At 57.2% G+C, this 18,468-nt stretch overlaps 1 protein-coding gene across 4 annotated transcripts in view; it reads left to right on the top strand.

Moving 5' to 3' along the window:
- The window catches only part of CD82 (CD82 molecule), a 56,320-nt gene extending 46,977 nt beyond the window's left edge, over positions 1 to 9,343 (top strand). For all 4 annotated transcript variants that reach the window (XM_018059211.1, XM_018059213.1, XM_005690138.3 and 1 more), the window contains 4 exons: positions 4,517 to 4,618; positions 7,442 to 7,648; positions 8,019 to 8,102; positions 8,403 to 9,343. In XM_018059211.1, the coding sequence (XP_017914700.1) occupies positions 4,517 to 4,618; positions 7,442 to 7,648; positions 8,019 to 8,102; positions 8,403 to 8,480 (471 nt within the window). In that variant the 3' untranslated portion in view covers positions 8,481 to 9,343. The remainder of the gene's footprint in view (positions 1 to 4,516; positions 4,619 to 7,441; positions 7,649 to 8,018; positions 8,103 to 8,402) is intronic.

Here is an 18,468-nt window from a genome sequence, read left to right as displayed (position 1 = left end):
CAAAGGGTCCTCATTTCTTACCAGGTTCACAGGATGAAGCCTCAAAGCGCTTGGTAACCTCTTCTGTGGGTACGGGGGAGGGGGCGAGAAGGTGTGGGTCCCTCTCATTGCATGGGGACCCCTCATTGTGAGAGGCAGTTTGGCACATTAGAGCATGGAGAGTGGGCTGAACACCATCCCAAAGAGGCTGCAGAGGAGCCTGGAGGTTTACCCTGGGGAGGAGGGGCATAGGGAGGTGCAGTTGGGTCTCAAACATCTGAATGACGTTTGTCCTGGGAGAGAACGATCCGATTTGTTCTGTGTGGTCCCAGCTGGGACTTGGGAGGCAGAGGGAGGATGGAAACTAATGGATAGAAGCCATTTGGGCGCAACTTAAAATGAACTGATTGTACCAAGAGCCTCCCTGCAATGTGCTATTTTGTATGGCACTGAGTTCCCCATCGCAGGGAGCGTTTAAGCAGAGCCTGGAAAAGTACGAAAAGGATTCTTAGTTTTGGATGATATGCTGTCTTCTGATTGTACCTCTCTCAGAAAAGTCGCACCACAAAGCGACGTAGAAGCGTAGCGTGGGGTGGGGGTCGGGGGAGAGGTGTCCCAGAGGGCGGCAGGGCCGGGGTCGGGTGGGGATGCTGGGCGGCTTGCTGCGACAGGGTCTCGGGGTCCTGGAGGCGCATGTAGCTGGTGATGGGTGTGCCTCCCCAGCCTGCCAGCTGTCTGGTCTTGTGCAGCTCTTCTCACTGTCTGCGCCTTGGTTTTCTCTTTGGGGAAGAGAGGAGGATGGTATTGGGCAAGAGCAGGACCAGCTTCCTAGGCATGTACACTGAGCAGCCAGCCACACAGCATCCCACACTTCGAAGCTTTCTGTGCTGGGGCTGGTGTCTTGAAATTCCTAATCATTTTGAAGTAAGGAGCCCTGCATTTTCACTTTACACTGGGCTGTAAATTATGCAGCCATTCCTAGGCAAGCCTCTTTATTACATGTAACAGTAACCCAACTGAAACTGGCCCACCCTGGCTGCAGGCTCAGCTGGATCCAGGCTCAGCCACCAGCACTGACTGTCTTCATCCTCAGCTCTGCTCACCTTCGCTGGCTTCCTCCTGGGGGGTTTGGAGTGGCCACTCAGGCCCTCATCCCACCAAATTAGCCGAAAGCGAGGGCCCTCGGGTGTGACCTTGGGTCACTTGCCCATCCCTGAACCACTCACTGTACCAGGGTGTAGAAGGCGCTAAGTGGCAGCCTGGGTTTTTGCTTGCCCCTGGCAGCAAGGGGGCAGGACTCCTCGGCCACATGGAGGGTTTGAGGGGTGCTTACTGCTAAGGAAGAGAGTTGCTGTTTGAAGGAGGGAGAGTGGGCATGGGGCAGGCAGAACCCACAGAGTGGCCCCTGCAGGGGTGAAGTGAGATGGTGAGCTGCTTCTCCCTGCTCCTCCCTGTCTCAGGAACAGCCTGGTTGCCAGGGTAACTTCCCCGGGCTCCCGACACTGCCTCCCGGGCATTGGGGTCCCAAGGCATCAACGCCGAGCTGAATCAGCCCCTGCTGCTGTGGCCCCCCTGGCCCAGTTGTGCCCCTCAGCCCCATTCTGGGCTGGAGGATGGATGTGGTGTTTCCATGGAAACCACCCAGCCTCAGTGGAAACCACCCAGCTTCCATCGCCTTCTCATTTCTGGGGCCTGAAAGAGGGAAGTCTGGGCTGTTGTGGCAACCATGCCGGGTATAAATAGAGCCCAGGTCGGTGGGGGGAGGTCCGGTGGGAGGATGTGGGGGGAGACCGCTCTCTCTGCAAATGCCCCTGGGGACCGCCTTCTTTCCGTGCCTCAGGGATCACCTGCTCACTGCAGAGCAGAGGTGGAGCAGAGAGGGTCGGGGCAGAGAGGCTCAGATTCTGCAGCAGACAGCCCTCACTGTGTAACTTGGGCAAACCACCAAGCGGCTCTGGTTTAAAACTGCTCGTTGCAGTGACCTCAAGGGGTTTCATTCCAAACAAGAGAACTAGGGGAGCTTAAAATGATACCTCAGTTCAGTTCAGTTCGCTACTCTTTGCGACCCCATGAACCGCAGCACACCAGGCCTCCCTGTCCATCGCTTACTCCCGTAGTTCACCCAAACTCATGTCCATTGAGTCGGTGATGCCATCCAGCCCTCTTATCCTCTGTCATCCCCTTCTCCTCCTGCCCCCAATCCCTCTCAGCATCAGGGTCTTTTCCAGAGTCTACTCTTTGCATGAGATGGCCAAAGTATTGGAGTTTTAGCTTTAGTATCAGCCCTTCCAATGAAGACCCAGGACTGATCTCCTTTAGGATGGACTGGTTGGGTCTCCTTGCAGTCCAAGGGACTCTCAAGAGTCTTCTCCAACACCGCAGTTCAAAATGATACCTGGGCAGCTTTTAATTATTTGTTAAGAGAATTTTAAAGTAAGTGGTCCTTGTCAGCACTAGAGAAAAGACTATATTCACATATGTGCGTTAACCTAATGTCTAACTTTACATTTTACATTCTCCGTATGGTACTGTTATAATACATCATGCATTGCGTTACACAGCCATATGGTCTGTAGATTTTTGTAGACTTCCATAGATTTTGACCAAATTAAACATATTAAAGATTAAGTGCTAAAGAAAAAAAAAAAAAAAGAAAGAAAGAAACTGGTCTGACCTATTGCAAGCGATGGCCATGTGGTTTAAATGCTGATAGAGCTCCACAGATAAAAACCTGGGTTCTGGAATCAGTCAGACATGGGTGCAGACCCCAGCTCTTCACATCTTGGCTGTGAGACCGTGGGCAAGTTAATTAACCTCTTTGGGCCTTGTTTTCTGCCTCTCCATAATACCTAGGCCTTCGATCTGCCTGGAGGGATAGTCAAATAATGCATTAAAAGTCCTTCGCACGGTACTGGTAATAACAAGCTTGATTAAAGTTGGCCGCTACTGTTGTGATTAGTTATTGACAGGCTAGCTTTTGCAAGTTGTAGATCTCTGCCAGTAAAACCAGAGAAATATTTGACTAAGAAATTTATGGTAAGAGAGGGACAGAGAGCGATTCTGGGGCAGGTGAACGGAGGGGGCCGGGCCTGCAGGGCAGTCTGCAGGATGTGGGTTCTTTGAGCGCTGCGTTCATGGGGAGCTGGAGGAAGCCCCCGCTCATGGAGTTCTGAGCTGGCTCGCTCTGAAAGCCCCCATCTGGAGGTCCCTGTCCCACCTCCCCGATTCCTCTTCCTCAGGAACTGAGGGGCAGGCATGGGACCGTCCCCTCGGTGTTCCCGCTCCTCTCAGGCCCCTTGCCCTGAGGTTTTGTGGGGACAAGAGGTGACCGTTAGCAGCCTGTTGCAGCTGGGGCGCCCGGGGAGGCCCTTGAGCAAGGTCTGCAGGTGGGGCCGGTTTGGGTCTCACCTCCCGCTGCACAGTGGGCTGGTTCCTGAAAAGCTGCCATAGTGAGATCCTCTGTTCAAACCCCAGAAAGAGGCCTCGGGGGCCGGAGCCTTTTGATCCCAGCACCTCACACCCACCTTCTTTATAAACGAGTGTTTCCTCTGCAGGGTTAGTGAAAAGCAGGTGCTTCCCTCTCCTCCCACAGGGACCCTACATTCCCAGCCAGCCGAGCAGATGTGAGCTTTGGGGGGGCCCTGGAGCTGGGCAGGTGGCAGGGTTCCTCGTGTGTTCATTCTCCATGCTCGCCGCACACTTCCCCTGGCCAGGCTGTCTCAGACTCAGTCGCTGCCCCCCACACGAGCTCCTGTTCTAGTGGGCGAGAGAGACCGTAAATCCTGGAAGCAGATGAGCGTGCTATGACGAGGCTACGGGGAAAAACCTGCAGCGGGCCTCCCCTTGTAGGATAAGGGGGGCCTGGCAGGGGATAGGGCAGGGCTGAGATTTTCCTGGGTGGTTCAGGAAGGCCGTTCTGAGGAGGAGCCATTTGAGGAGAGCTCTAAAGAGAGTGGGAGAATGACCCACATTCATATTTGGGGGAAGAAGATTTTAGGCCGAGGGGACAGCAAGTGCAAAGGCCCCAGGCAGGAGTGCGCCTTGCCCAAAGACCCCGTAACTAAAAAGGAAGGCAGAAGAGCAGGGAAACGAGGTCTGGAAGCAGCAGGGCCAATTCTGTAAAGAATTATCCTTCAATTAAAAAAGTAAATTAATTAAACACAAAGAAACAAAACGAGCTGGCCAAAAGGTGTAGGGCCTTGTGGGCTGTTGAGAAGACGGCAGTGTTTCTCCCGAACTTGGTGAGACGCCCGCCGCTGGACGTGGACAGATTCTCGTCTGCAGGCTCACGCACTGTTGAGTGCTGAGGAGACGGTTGGGCGGGGGTGGCTGACTCTGACTGCACTGGGGTCGGGGGGGTCTGGCGCCCAGGGAGGACCAGGAAAGTGGTTGGAATGGGTGACAACATGCTTCTGAGCAGTGAGCGTAGCCCCGGCGTTTCGGGGCATGGCGGAGAGGCAGCTTAAGCACGTGTGACCAGGGATGGGGTCGCGGGTTTCGAGCATGCTGACCGTGGTCCGTGCTCTCTCCTCTGCAGCTGAAGCAGGAGATGGGCAGCATCGTGACCAAGCTCATTCACAACTACACGGACGGCTCCGGGGACGGCCTGCAGGAGGCCTGGGACTACGTGCAGGCTCAGGTGAGGGGCCCGCGGACAGGCCTCTGGGTGCCTGTGGGCCTGCGCGCCCAATAGACGAAGCTGGTGGTGTGAGTGTGTGTGTGTCTGCTGGGGTCAGGAGCTCCTGAGCAGCCCCTCTTCCTGCCCGACCCTCAGTGACCCCCACAAGTCTTTGCCCAGGGGCCCCAGGCCTGGAGGCTGATCCAGGATTCACAGCACTCTCCCCACCCCTGGCCAGAGAGGTGGGGGCAGTCCTCCACCCGCTCCTCTCCAGCCAGGCTGGGCGCTCCCCCTGGAGGTTACAAGACTGCGTGTCCAAGCTGAGAGGCTACACAGGCCCACGTGAAGTCCGCCTCTGGGGAGATGGCATGGGAACCTTCCAGGGTGAAAGGAATGTTCTATTCAAATTTTGATCCAGGTGGCGGTTATGTCAACAAGGGTAGAAAAGTTCATCAAGACGCATTTGTTCACTTCAGTGTGAAGTGAATTTGCTCAGTCGTTTCCGACTCTTTGCGATCCCATGAACTATAGCCCACCAGGCTTCTCTGTCCATGGGGATTATCCAGGAAGAACACTGGAGTGGGTTGCCATTCCCTTCTCCAGGGGATCTTCCCGACCCAGGGATCGAACCCAGGTCTCCCACATTGCAGGCAGACGCTTTCCTGTCTGAGCCACCAGGGAAGCCCAATACACTTTAGCGTATTTCGCCTCAATTAAAGTGGAAGAGAGAGACGGGCTGACTAACTGACTGGGTTCCCAGCCTGCCTTGATGTCCGTGTTCCTGCCTTGATGTCAAACCAGTCACCACACACAGCAAACACCCTCGGGGATAAGGCCCCAGACCCCCCCCTTGGGTGGTCCTGGACGTTGTGCGCTCTTGGCCTGGACCTGCCCTCCCCGGGCCGTAGCCACCCCCTCTGTCACAAGAGGACCTGCTGGCCCTGCCCGCCCGCTGCCTTCAGGGAGGCCTGTGGGTGTGAGGGGCAGGGAAGGGGCAGCGCAGGAAAGCCTGACAGCAGGAGCCCCCGGAGACTAGAGGCAGATCTCTGCCCTGGCCACGTGGGCACATCTGTTCTCCGAGCAGTGAAGGAAGGGAGGGAGACGTTTCCTGGCCTACATGCGTCACTGTTTGGTGACACGGGGGGCCTGTGTCACCTGCGAGGCTCCAGGCGCACAGGAAGACATTGTCATCCCACCTTTGGTTTGATCCACATTTGCTGAGACCCTTTGCTGAGATCGGGGTTAGGGGGTCCCAGGATAAACAAGTGTCAGGGGAGGAGGTGGACTGACTGGGGGATCTCCTGCAGCAGGCAGGACCTCTTGGTGACTTGATGTCTATCAGAGCTGCTTGGGATGGTGCTAAGAAAACAGGCAGTGAGTCAGGCTCCCAGGGGCTGAAATACAAGACTCAGCTACTTCCTGGCCAGGCCTTCTCTGACTCAGTCTCCTCATCTCTGAAATGGGACTATTGATCCACGCTCACGTGCAATGAGTTTGTAAAGCCCGAGGCACTTATCACGTGGCCTGTGAGTGGTGATATTTTGTTACGATGCAGGGGCCCTGAGACACAGGGGGTGTCCTTGCAGGGGGCCCTGGTGAGCAGGGCTCTGCCTGGTGCAGTTGGACGACCAAGAGAAGCTGCTTCACTTTGCTTGGGTGTGTGAGGGGCTGTGGGTGCCCCTCAGAGGTGCCAGCCTTTCTTGATGGAGAGGAGGCCGCCAGCAAGAAAGGAGCAAGGTAGAAGATAAGCCCTCAACTAGAAACTGACCAGAGCGAGTGAACGCCTGAGTGTGCCAGGCACGCCCCCTGCTGGCCACCGGGCTGCTGTGCAGGAACTCGTCACTTCAGACGGGAAGGAGGCCTGCAGGGAAGTGACCACGTGCTGGGCATGGTGGCACGCAGCTCACCCATACTAGCCCTTCAGCCCTAGCAGAGTGGCTGTCATCACCCCATTCTCCAGATGAGGAAACTGGGGCTCAGAGAAGTGCAGCAAGTTGCCTGTGCACAGGGCAGGGCCAATATTGGACAGGCCCACCCCGACTCTGCTCTGCCTTCAGGGGCATTTTCTGGACACAGGCCTCGCCCCTGAGATCCCGGTCCCGACGGCGATTCAAGCCGCCTGTGATTTGAAGCCTCGTGGGGTCCTCTTCATGAGCTTTCTTTGGGTCAGGATCATCTTGAGCATTTTCTGCTCTAAAAAGGCAGAGGCACCACGTCTCCCTCTTCACTCTGGCAGCCAGGAAGCTCAGAGCCAAACCGCAGCTCCAGCATGTGCTCAGAGCCTGCGGGTGGAACCGGCCTCTCCTGGGCGACCGCTGTGCCCTCCTGACCTGGGCTGGACACCTTGGCTGCCTCGTCCCATTTCATCCTCGTAACAGATCGAGTTAGGGAGTGAGTGAGCTTCCCCCGTTTTCCAGATGGGAAAGTTGAGGTCAGCGCTTTGACCAGAGTTGAGTAGCTGGTAGGTGGCAGAACTGGATTGGAGCGCGGTGGCCTGACTCCAGCCCCACACCCCCGTCGGACGCCACTGCCCTCCTCATGTCCTGCACGCCCATGTCCTTCCAGCGTGGCCGTCCCTTCTGTTTTTTCTATTTTGGCTGCTTCTGATTTTGTCCTCTGCTGTTTTCAGAGTTTGTGGTGTTTCCTGAGAGCCTCTTTCAACTCCTTGTGGCTCAGAAAGCCCAAAGTGAAACCTAAACTCTAATCCTGGGGGTTTGGCTGAGACCGGGGTGGGGGGTGGGAGTCGGGGGGCAGACCTGGATGGGGCAGATGTGAGCTCCTGTCCAGGAAGCCCCCAGCTGAGCAGGCGGTGGGCTCGAGCACCCTGTCCCTTCCCCCCGCTAGGTGAAGTGCTGCGGCTGGGTCAGCTTCCTCAACTGGACGGAAAACACCGAGCTCATGAATCGCGCCAACATCACCTTCCCCTGTTCCTGCAAGAAGAGTGATGAGGATGACGCCCCCATGATGCCGCAGAAGGGCTTCTGCGAGGCCCCCTTTGGCAACGGAACCCAGAGCGGCAACAACCCCGAGGACTGGCCGGTGTACCAGGAGGTGCGTGGATGGTTGTCGGGGGGCGGGGGCTGGGCTCGGGCACAGTGGGTTCAGACCCTCTGGGCGTGGATGGTTGTCGGGGGGCGGGGGCTGGGCTCGACAGTGGGTTCAGACCCTCTGGCCCCCAGCCTCACCTGGGCTATTGCTCCATCGACCTTTCTTCACGGAGCTGTTCCTGCCTTCCTTTGATTCATCTGTTTGCTCGTCATTTGCACCTTCATCTTTGTGTTCATCAGTGGATCCATTCGAGGACCGCCCAGACCCCGCTCTGTTGGACCTCCGGGCTGGGGCGGCCCCGCCCCCGGTGATCCTGCGTGTCAGGGTGACGCGGCCCATCGTGGGGTGACGTGGCTGTGTTCTCTGCTCATAGGGCTGCATGGAGAAGGTGCAGGGCTGGCTGCAGGAGAATCTGGGCGTCATCCTCGGCGTGTGTGTGGGCGTCGCTGTCATCGAGGTCTGGATCCCCTCCCCTCCAACCACCCACCCCGTGCTGCCCTCCACCAGATTCAACCTGCTCTGCAGATGTCCGGGGTGGAGGGAGGGGTTAGTTGAGGCCCATCGGCTTCTAGCGGCCCCGTGGCAAGCCTGGCCTGACCCCCGCCCCTCACAGGGCCCTCTGCCACCTGAGCCACAGGTTGGTCCTGAGGCTGTAGCTGAGGATCGGCTTCATCCAGGTCAGGCCCTGTGTGCTGGCCTGGACCGCAGGATGCTCCTCTGGGGTCCCGCCTCTGACTGTCACCCTATCCCTCTCCAGCTCCTTGGGATGTTCCTGTCCATGTTCCTATGCCGGCGCGTCCATTCTGAAGACTACAGCAAGGTGCCCAAGTACTGAGGCGGCTGCTGTCCCCACCTCCCTGCCTGACCCCCAACCTCAGGGCTCCTAGGGATCTCTCCTGGGCTCCCCCACTCCAGGCCCGCCTCCCACCTCACTGCCAAGACCCCTTGTCCGTCCCGTGCTGGCTGGAAGTGGGGGGTGCTTCCTGGGGACTTGAACCCCTCTCCTTGCCTTTCTGCCGTCAGCCTTAAGCCCCAGCTATTCTGTGGCTCCTCCACGCGCTCCCTGTCTGCCAAGGTTGTCTTAGCAACCCAAAGAAAATGCTCCCTGCACAGGTGGGCTGGGTTTCTACCTGCCTTGGGGGCTGTATATATTGTATGGGAGAAAGTGTGTTAAAAACTGGGTGGGGGGTTGGGAGGGGGGTTGGATAAGGCGCCCTGGGTTCTCACTGCCCACTGCGTGGGTCAGCTTTGTTTCCCACTCTGGAGCTTCTGTCTTTGGTTTTTCCATTTTCCTTGAGGTAGTGGGAGAGGGTGGGCTTGACCTGACCTAAGAAGCAGGACCCCTTCTTCAGCCTGACCCAGCCCCACCCAGCAGCTCAGGCCAGTCTGGGCCATGCTGCGGGGGCAGGGCCTGCGTGAGCTGGGCTGAAGTGGGGGGTGGCCTGGAAATGAAGGTCTGGACTGGCCCTGGGCCGCTTAGGGAAGCAGGGGGTGAACGCTTCCAGTGTGGCACAGAGCTGGCCCTGCATTCACCAGGACCCTGAGCAGTCCAGGGAAGTGAGGATGCTTTCTCCTGTGCTCTGTTCCCCAGGGAATGGGTGGGTAAGGTTGTGCCTTGAAGGCGAGTGGGGAGGGGCCCAGGGCACAGCTCTGTAAAACACACATGACAGATTATTAAAGAGGATTTATAACAATCCAGCCTGCCGTGGTGGAGATGCTGCTTCCGAGGCCAGGGGGGAAGGACCAAAGGGGCGAGCTGATGTGGATGGGGTGGCCGGGCCTGTGGGAAAGAGTGGCGAGCGCCTCCCTGCTGTCCCCAGGACAGGGGCTCCTTTAGGGGCACCTCTGGCCCCCCGTTCAAGCTGGCACACGAGCGCTGTGATGCCTGGCTCTGATCCATTTGCCTGGCTCCCGGCGTGGCTGGGGTTTGATGTGTGTGTTCAAACAGGTGTCAATTGTACCCCTAGGGTACAGGTGCCCCCAGAAAGTAACCCAAAGTGGGCTAACTGTGGAGGTGGGTCAGTGAAGCCACAGAATAAAGTCTGCCTCTTTCTAGAGTATCTATTTTTTTTTTTTTTTTTACAAAAGAAGGAAATATTTTCATATTGAAGAAATGTGATGGAGTACGATGCGCAGAATTCAGGAGGTTTTGAAAGACGCAAGAGGAATCTTTAAAGGAAGCTCTCAGTTGTACTTACTCAAGTAAGGAAGTTGAACCCCAGCACACACCCACGAAGCTCAGGGGGGCTGTGCAGATGCTCTGCCCTGGCGGCTGCTTTAGCAATATGAGCACGGGGAGTCCCCTGGGTGGGTCTGGAAGTGTGGTGGGTCTGGAAGGCTGGAGGAAAGGCCCATCTAGGAGGTCACTTGCTCCACCATCTCCTCTCTGCCTTCTCTGAGGCCCTGGAGGCAGAGGAGGGGGTGGGTGGGGGGGACTCACCTCCCTAAAGGGGGGCAGGAAGAGCAGTGGGTAGGGTGTTTCAGCAGGAGCCACCAGGTGGCATTGCGGCCCCATCCCAGGAGCCTGGTGAGACCCAGAGTGGTTCCCGGGCCCGTGGGTCTCTCCCTGGGGTGCAGCTGGCGAAAGTGCAGATTCCAGGGCTCAGCAGATCGGAGGCAGCAGATCTGGGCCGGGGAGAATGAACCAGCATCTTGGACAGCCCTCCAAGGTGATTCCTGAATCAAATTACTTTCATTTCTCAGGCCCTGACAAGATGTAGCTTAGAGATGCTCCCTCCCCAAAGAGAGCCAGGCTGGAGGATGGGCCTGGGGCAAACAGTGCTTGTCTATCCAGGAAGGAGGGCGGAGACACACCTTAGGAGCAGTCTAACACTTGATCTGAAGCTAATTAAATTCTTGCCAGAGGCTTGCTGTGGCTAAGACCCTAGGCAAACCCAAGTTGGGGCCTGTCAGGGGTATCAAACACAGCCCTGGGCTGAAGAAACCTTTAACTCCAAGGTGCTGTTTACCATAATCAAGGATTCCCCTGGAGCTCTTAATCAGCTCAGAGGGCTGAGGGCTCCCAGTGAAGCCGTTACAGCTGATTTTATTTTATTTTTTTTTTATAATCTGCCTCATTCCACAAAGGAAGTACATATAATAAAATATAAAACAATAGAGAAAATAATAAATTTATGAAGAAGCTCCAATGCCTTGGCCAACTGATGCGAAGAGCCAACTCATTAGAAAAGACCCTGATGCTGGGAAAGGTTGAGGGGAGGAGAAGGGAGAGACAGAGGATGGCATCGTTGCACAGCATCATCGACTCAATGGACATGAGTTTGAGCAAATCCTGGGAGACAGTGAAGGACAGGGAAGCCTAGCGTGCTGCAATCCATGGGGCTGCAGAGGCAGACGCGACTGAGTGACTGAGCAACAAGCACCGCAGTGAAGAAGCATAGGCTTGAATGAAATAAACACGAGTGTGAGTTGCCCAGCCTGGTGACGGCAAGTGCATGGTGTGCCCAGAGTGTGTTCCCCATGGCTGCGCTCACAGCAGACGCCACTAACTGATCACGGGTCTCATTCTCTGAGCCCAGATGTGCTCGGCCTATGCTTCCAGCTGATCTCCCTCAGTGCAGCCTCTGAATCCTTCTCAGCTCAGCACATTTGATCAGTCTGGCTGGAATGCAGAGAGAAAGCAGTTGCCAACCTTGAGCTCTAGTTGTTCAGTTGAACCCTATATAATTTTACCTTGAGCTTCCTGGTGGTCAAAGCAATACAGGGAAAATGTTCAGACATATAGCTTTAATTTCTCAAGATTTCCTTAGCTTAGCCACTAGGAAGACTGCAACTGGCCAGAATCTAGAATTCAAGACGGCTCAATTCAGTCAGTTCAGTCTCTCAGTCATGTCCGACTCTTTGTGACCCCATGGACTGCGGCACACCAGGCCTTCCTGTTCATCGCCAACTCCTGGAGTTTACTCAAACTCATGTCCATTGAGTCGGTGATGCCATCCAACCATCTCATCCTCTGTCATCCTCATCTTCTCCTGCCTTCAATCTTTCCCAGCATCAGGGTCTGTTCAAATGAGTCAGTTCTTTGCATCAGGTGGCCAAAGTATTGGCGCTTCAGCTTCAACATCAGTCCTCCCAATGAATATTAAGAACCGATTTCCTTTAGGATGGACTGGTTGGATCTGCTTACAGTCCAAGAGACTGTCAAGAGTCTTCTCCAACACCACAGTTCAAAAGCATCTGGAGTTGCAGAGGAGTCAGACACGACTTAGCGGCTAAACCACCATCACTCTGCTCTGCAAAGGGACCCATGAGCTACCCCTCTCCCATGGTGGGCTTACAGGAGGAGAGAGGCTAAGAAAAGAGACAAGGCTTGGTGTTTGGCTGAGGGCTGTGGTTCCTGGCCAGATAAGGAAAATCTGGTACTTCAGCTGGACTCAGAGCCGTAAGGGGGCAGGGATGGGCTCTGGTTCAACTTAGTGGTCCCTCGGCACCCAGACAGCAATTCCACCGCACAAGGTTGGGGGTTGGGGACACCCATCCCCTGGCCTGAGAAGGGCTTAGTCCATGGGTCAGGTAGATCTGGGCTCAAACAGGACGCTCAGGCGCTCAGGAGCCACGCCAGCCCCAGCAGACCTCCTCACCGCTTGGTGCCTCTCTTATCTCATCTGAATGTCGGGAGGATGACAGGGTCACGCCAGGTGCAGATCACAGGAAGGATGCGGAACCTGTAGGCACCTGGGCTCCCAGGAACCCTGAACCAGAGCGGACAACTGTCTCCCTGGGCTTTGCCCATCTCCTAGTGCACCCAGCTGAGCAGACATCCATCCTGTCTGTCTGAGACCAGGGCGGCAGAGGGTGTGGGGCCCATATGGAGGCTGAGGGGCTGCAGGAGGCGGGGCCAGAGGAGCCTGGGGCCCTGTGAGGCAGTGGGGGGAGAGTCTAGGTGGTCATAGGGCAGAACTTCCCTGCCCTTCAGTAATGCCAGTGGGGCTGGGGGAAGGGCCCAGCGGGATGCCTGGGACAAGTAGGCAGGAGGGTGTCAGACCCCGGGGATCTCTGCCTGGGGTCTGTCTCAGGACCCTCAGGCCCCTGGAGTTGGGGATGACACCAGTGTGAGGCCAGCAGTCAGGTGAGCACTAGGAAGCCTCCAACTCCTTTCTTCCGCAGGCGCCTCTCTCCTCCTCAATCCCCTGGGCCTGGGTGGCAGAAGAGGAGAGCCAGGACGGCCCAGAAAGCCCAGAGCGCCATCCCCACAGAACGGCAGCAGAGCAGCGTTCTCTGGCTGAGAACACGATGGGAAATCTGGGTGGGCCGGGCTCTGGGGCTGAGGCTGGGAGTCTCGAGAGGCTGGTGTGGGGGTGCAAGGGAGCCCTGAGGCAGCTCCTGATCAGCGACTTCAACGGGACCTTGGCCTCCTCCCAAGGCGGGTGAAGGGGATGGGAGGTGGGGTGTTGAAGGTTCTACCAGGCCTGTCCTCACGGGCCCTGTGAGTCGGGGCGGGCTCAAAACCGCGTCTGTGAATACCGTAGAGAGGACAGAGATGACGGCAGAGAGATGCGGGCCGGGCCACTTCCTGGGGGGTGCCCACCTCGTGAGGCATGTGTGAGCCTGGCAGCTGGAGGGCGCCAGAGCCAGGCCCGGAGCGGCCTGGAGCTGGACTCTGAGGACATCCCCCTGCCTCCACAGCCGCTCTCCACCCCCGCCCCCACCCCCCACCCCCCACCCCCCGATTTCCCCAGACGACCCCAGGGTGGTGTTGCAAAACCCCGTCACCATAGCACTGAGCCTCACTCCTGCCTCCTTGCAGGACCCAGTTTCTCCACCTCCTGCTCCACCCTGCTGCCCCCAGGCCCATGAAGTTCCATGAGGAAGGACTATAAACCGGCTTCTCTCATGCCCAGCTGGCCCCGAGAGCCGGTCATCTGTGTGCAGGGACCCTGGGCTCTGGCCTCCTGCCTCCCTCCCCAGAAGCTGGGCCAGCTGAGGGGCTGCCAGACCTTCTGCGGGGGCAGGGCCACCCCCAGGCTGCCATCACCCCCACTGATGCCCGGGCTGGGGGGCATGCTATGCGGGGGACTGGCCACAAAGGGCCCCCACAGTGCCTGGGTGCTGAGCTCCTGGGCAGTGCCAGCTCACGGCTCCCGGGGGCCAGGTAGGAGGCCTAGGTGGGCACCAGTTTGCTGTCTGGGTTTGGGGGAGCCAACGGTGGTGCCCAGGAAGTGTCCAGAAGGCTGGATGCTGTGTGACATAGCCATCACCAGGGTCAGAATAGGGCCCTTCTGTGTGGACTGGCAGGCGGTGCAGGTCTTCTGGGAGCAGGCCTAGGGGCCTGACTGCCTCCACCGGAAGAGAAATACTTCAGTGTTCTAGTAACTAGCATGGCTAGCATAGGTGAGTTCCTCTGCATGTCAGCCCTGTGCGCGCACACACACACATGCGCGCTCACACACGGGCCCTGAACCTCCTGAGCTGAGTCCATTCCCGGATGGCAGGACTTCCAGCTCTCCTCTCAGCTGCAGGTGGCCGATGGTAGCAGGAAAGGCCGAGTGCTGCCAGCCTGGAATGTTCCAGGCCTGTGTAGCAGAGCCTCCCTCCACCGACCCCAATTGTGCCTGTTCTAGGGCAGAGACTCCTCCAGCCCCTGCTCTAGGATCTTCCAGGTGAGCAAGTTCCCCAGGCTGAGGAGCCGCCAGCAAAGGGGGGTCATCGTGATGCTGGCGTGGCCATCCCCAGCGCATCTCCTGGGCCAGGACTGCCACCACCTCTGCCCCCTGCAGAGGGACGGAGACCTAAGTTGTCACCCTGCCTCTGGGTGAAGACCCGCTGCTCCCTGGGAACCTGTGGGCTCATTCATTCATTCAGTCATCCCATGAACATTTAATGGGCACCTGTTACGAGCCAAGCCCGGTTCTAGACCCTTGAGAACACAGCTGCAGACACCTCCATGGCACTTGTATTCTGGTGAATGCAAGGGAGTCCTGCACACTCACCTGTACACAACTACACGCACACACACACAACCGCCAGCTGCCGACAGCACGGTCCATGCTGAGTGTTGCTGGGGACCCCTGGGGCCCATCCAAGGCCTCTGGCATCCTGTGGAAGGAAGTAGCATAATGAACAGCCAGTGGAACAAACAGGAAAGGGGGTGGGAGGCTCATCACTCAGCCCCCGCCCCTCCAGCCACACTCTGCAGGACTCAATTCTCCCCCCACCCCGGCACCCTCCTTCCTGGCCAAACCAAATAAATTCAGAACACCTGCTGGTCCTGGGGGGGGGGGAGCAACAGGCCCAATGACTTCACCTCTGTTAGTCTCATCTGTGAAATGGGGACTACAGTTCCTGACTCCCAGGGTTATTGTGGGAATCAAATGACCTAAAGCACTTCCTGAGCTACTTCCTGTTAGTGAATTCCCAGGGTGGTCCTAGGCCTCAGGGGGATTCCCCATCCCCTTGGGGTGGGCCTCCCTGGACCTGAACGTGGAGGTTGGAGAACTCTGGTGCCTCCAGACCAGGAACTGCTGGTTGGTCTATGAGGCTGCGGCCGGGCAGGAAGAAATCTGTGTCCAGCCCCCTGCCCGATGGGTAGGAGGGGCCACTAGAAGCCAGCGAGACGTGCACGCCGCCCCCCCCCCATCCCCCAGCAGTCGCCTCTGAAGTCACTTCCCCAGCACCTGCCTTCTGGGCCGGGGGAATGTCAGGCCCAGAGCCAAGCTCCCCCCTCACACCCTAATGTTGCCCCAGATGCCTCCAGCAGCGCCTCTGGGAACAGGAATGGGCTTCCTGAAGGATGCTGGGGGTATGGGACACCAGCAGGAAGAGCTGGAAGTACCAGGGGGGCTGGGGGGAGGGAAGGATGGAAGGTGGGAGCCGGAGAGGCCCAGCACCCTCGGGGTGGGGGTGCAGTGAGGGCCGGATGCAGGTTGACCAGCGTGCAGGGGTCTGCCCCCTGCCCTGCATCACGCACCTGGGAGAGCCCACTTTGGGGCTTTCAGGGTGACCCCCTCTTCCTGCCGGTTCACGGAGGACTCGGGGTCTCGGGGGACTGGAAGGGGTCCCAGGCCTGGGTCTGATAAGATGAAGGGAGAGGCTCAGGCTCACCTGCTGAGCTGCAGAGAGGAGAGGGAGGGCAAGTGTGGGAAGGAGGCTCTGAACAGGACCGCGGCTGGAGGAGGAGCTGGGAACAGGGCTGGGCCAGCTCTGCAGCACGAGGCACGACTCCCCCGTGCCGTGCCGGGAGTAAGAAGAGCGAGGGCGGGCAGCCAGCAGCCACGCAGGCTGGGCGCGTCTCCCTGGCACCTGCCTCCTTCCCTGTCATCACCCCCCTCGTCATCACCATCGCAGCGGCCGCCGTGCACTGAGCGTCAGCCTTTGCCCTTCATAGCCCAGCACCTTGGATGCCCCCTGTGGTTGTGGAACGTGAGACTTGGAAGCTAAGGCACTTGCTGCGACTGCCCCACTACACTAACCCAGGAGTCATTCACGCTGTGGTCTAAAGAAACGACTCCCCCTGGAGGCGGCAGTGGGCAACCTGTACCGCTGCACCTGCCTGCCTCCTGTGACGGTCACACTGGCCCGCAGGCCAGTGGCTCTGTGCTCAGGCCCTTTCTGCTAGACCTCAAAGCCAAAGGGCTCCCCTGACGGCTCTGTTGGTAAAGAATCAGCCTGCAATGCAGGAGACCCAGTTTGATTCCTGGATCAGGAAGATCCACCTGGAGAAGGGATAGGCAGCCCACTCCAGTATTTTTGGGCTTCCCTTGTGGCTCAGCTGGTAAAGAATCTGCCTGCAGTGTGGGAGACCTGGGTTCGATCCCTGGGTTGGGAAGATCCCCTGGAGAAGGGAAAGACTACCCACTCCAGGATTCTGGCCTGGAGAGTTCCATGGACCCCATATAACCCATGGGGTCGCAAAGAGTCGAACACGCCTGAGCCATTTTCACTTTCAAGGCCAAAAAGAATAAAGACTCCTGGTTCAGAAAAGGAGAGAGGAAGTAAGCCCTTTGTGGGGAAGCTCAACACAGTCAAATCTGACTTTTCATCTGTCCATCTGTGCAGTAGCTATTGGGCACCCACTATGTGCCAGGCTCTGTAGAAGGCACTGGGGTTCGCCATGGTCCCTGACATCATGGAGCTCACAGTCTATGGTGGGGTTCGGGCCATAAACAGAAACATAAACTGGAAAATGTGCCCCGTGTTGGGGACACGTGACCAAGACCCTGTCTCTCCCAGCCAGTAAACGCACAGCGGATGGAATAAGCCTGTCCCTAGACTGGTCATTGTCAGCTGACGTCCTCATTGCCTGGAGCACTGCGGGGGTTGACACCCCCCCCCCTCACCCCGCCACCAAGAGGCTGGTGACCCAAGAAGAGGCACAGGAACCAGTCAAAATGTGAACACAAATGAGAACCAGGCGAGGCGCCCCCACCAAGGGAAACTGACACGGCCTCCTGTTCACTGGACGTGGGCAGCAGAGGCTAGCGCTAGCTCGTGATGGTCCAAAGCAGCTCCTCAGGGACACTCAGCTCACCTGGCAGACAGCTGGGGCAATCCTATGGGGAGGGGCAGAGGACCCCCTCGTGTCCAGGGGTGCTGTGCACATTTCCTTCCTCTGAGGACTGAGGGGGTGGGGACTCCATGGGGTTTCCTTGGTGGATGCAGGTCACTGGGTTCCTATGGTTCTGTGAATGGGATGCATGCAGCTGGCCTGTGTGGGGTCTGGTCTCTATCTCCTAATGGTACAGGGATTTGAAGAGGGCAACCCGGCTCTGACTGCAGTTGGAGCATGGCATTGTGAAGCCATCTGAGAAAGCCACGGGCTTTGCTGATGCTGTCACGGGGCAGAGAGGGCAGCTGAGGGGGAGTCACTGCACTGCGAATCAAGAGACCGGGTTCCTGTCCTCTTGACTGTGGCCAACCTCAGACACAAGAGGAGAGCCAAAGGACCACCTAGCTGAGCCCAGCCTGAACTGTCAACTTGCTAAACAGAATCGTGAGCTAACTAAACGGTGATTGTTTTAGGCCCGTAAATTTAGGGATAGGTGTTACACAGCAACAGCTAACTGATACAGTGATGAACTTAGGTAATAACAATGATGGTTACCATTTGCTGAGCCTCCTGGACCAAACCCTCAGCATGAAAGTGAAAGTGAAGTTGCTCAGTCATAACTGACTCTGTGACCCCATGGACTGTATCCTACCAGGCTCCTCTGTCCAAAGAATATTGGAATGGGTTGCCATTTCCCTTCTCCAGGGGATCTTCCTGACCCAGGGATTGAACCCAGGTCTCCCGCATTGTAGGTAGACGCTTTACCTTCTGAACCACCAGGAAAGCCCATTGAATTCTCCTGGCAGCTCTGAACATTGGTGTCTGGATCTTAACTTTACAGACAAGAAAACTGAGGCCAGGCGGAAGGCACAGGCCTTGTCCAAACTTCCCTGAATGGCTGGAGGCAGAAGCAAGATGGGAACCTAAAATCTATCTCTGTGGACTCGGTTCTGAATCTCCTTCCCAGATAAGCTTCAATGTCAGAGCAAGCCAGCAGCACTTGAGATCATAATGTATTCTGCACACGGGAGCTGACGTCATTAAGAATGTTCTCAGCCTCCCATTCCCCAAGAATTATGCCATATCTCACCCTGCTCCTCTCTCACCCCGTCCAATGCCTCTAAGTCCCATGTGCTTTTAAGATGACAAAAGCACAGATGTCGGGATTATTTATTTCCTTTTTATTCAGTCTCCTATTTAATCAGAAAATATTTGTCGAGGGTCTGCCATGTGCCTATTCCCACAGCATTCTTTCTTTGCTGATATTTCCTGGACCCCCGACGGAGTGGCAGGCCCTCAGTCCGCATGTGTAACCCTA

The sequence above is a fragment of the Capra hircus genome, chromosome 15 (assembly GCF_001704415.2).
Source record: "Capra hircus breed San Clemente chromosome 15, ASM170441v1, whole genome shotgun sequence".
Classification (NCBI taxonomy): domain Eukaryota; kingdom Metazoa; phylum Chordata; class Mammalia; order Artiodactyla; family Bovidae; genus Capra; species Capra hircus.
The sequence above is the reverse complement of the archived record's forward strand: the minus strand, read 5'-3'. Positions and strand labels throughout refer to the sequence as shown.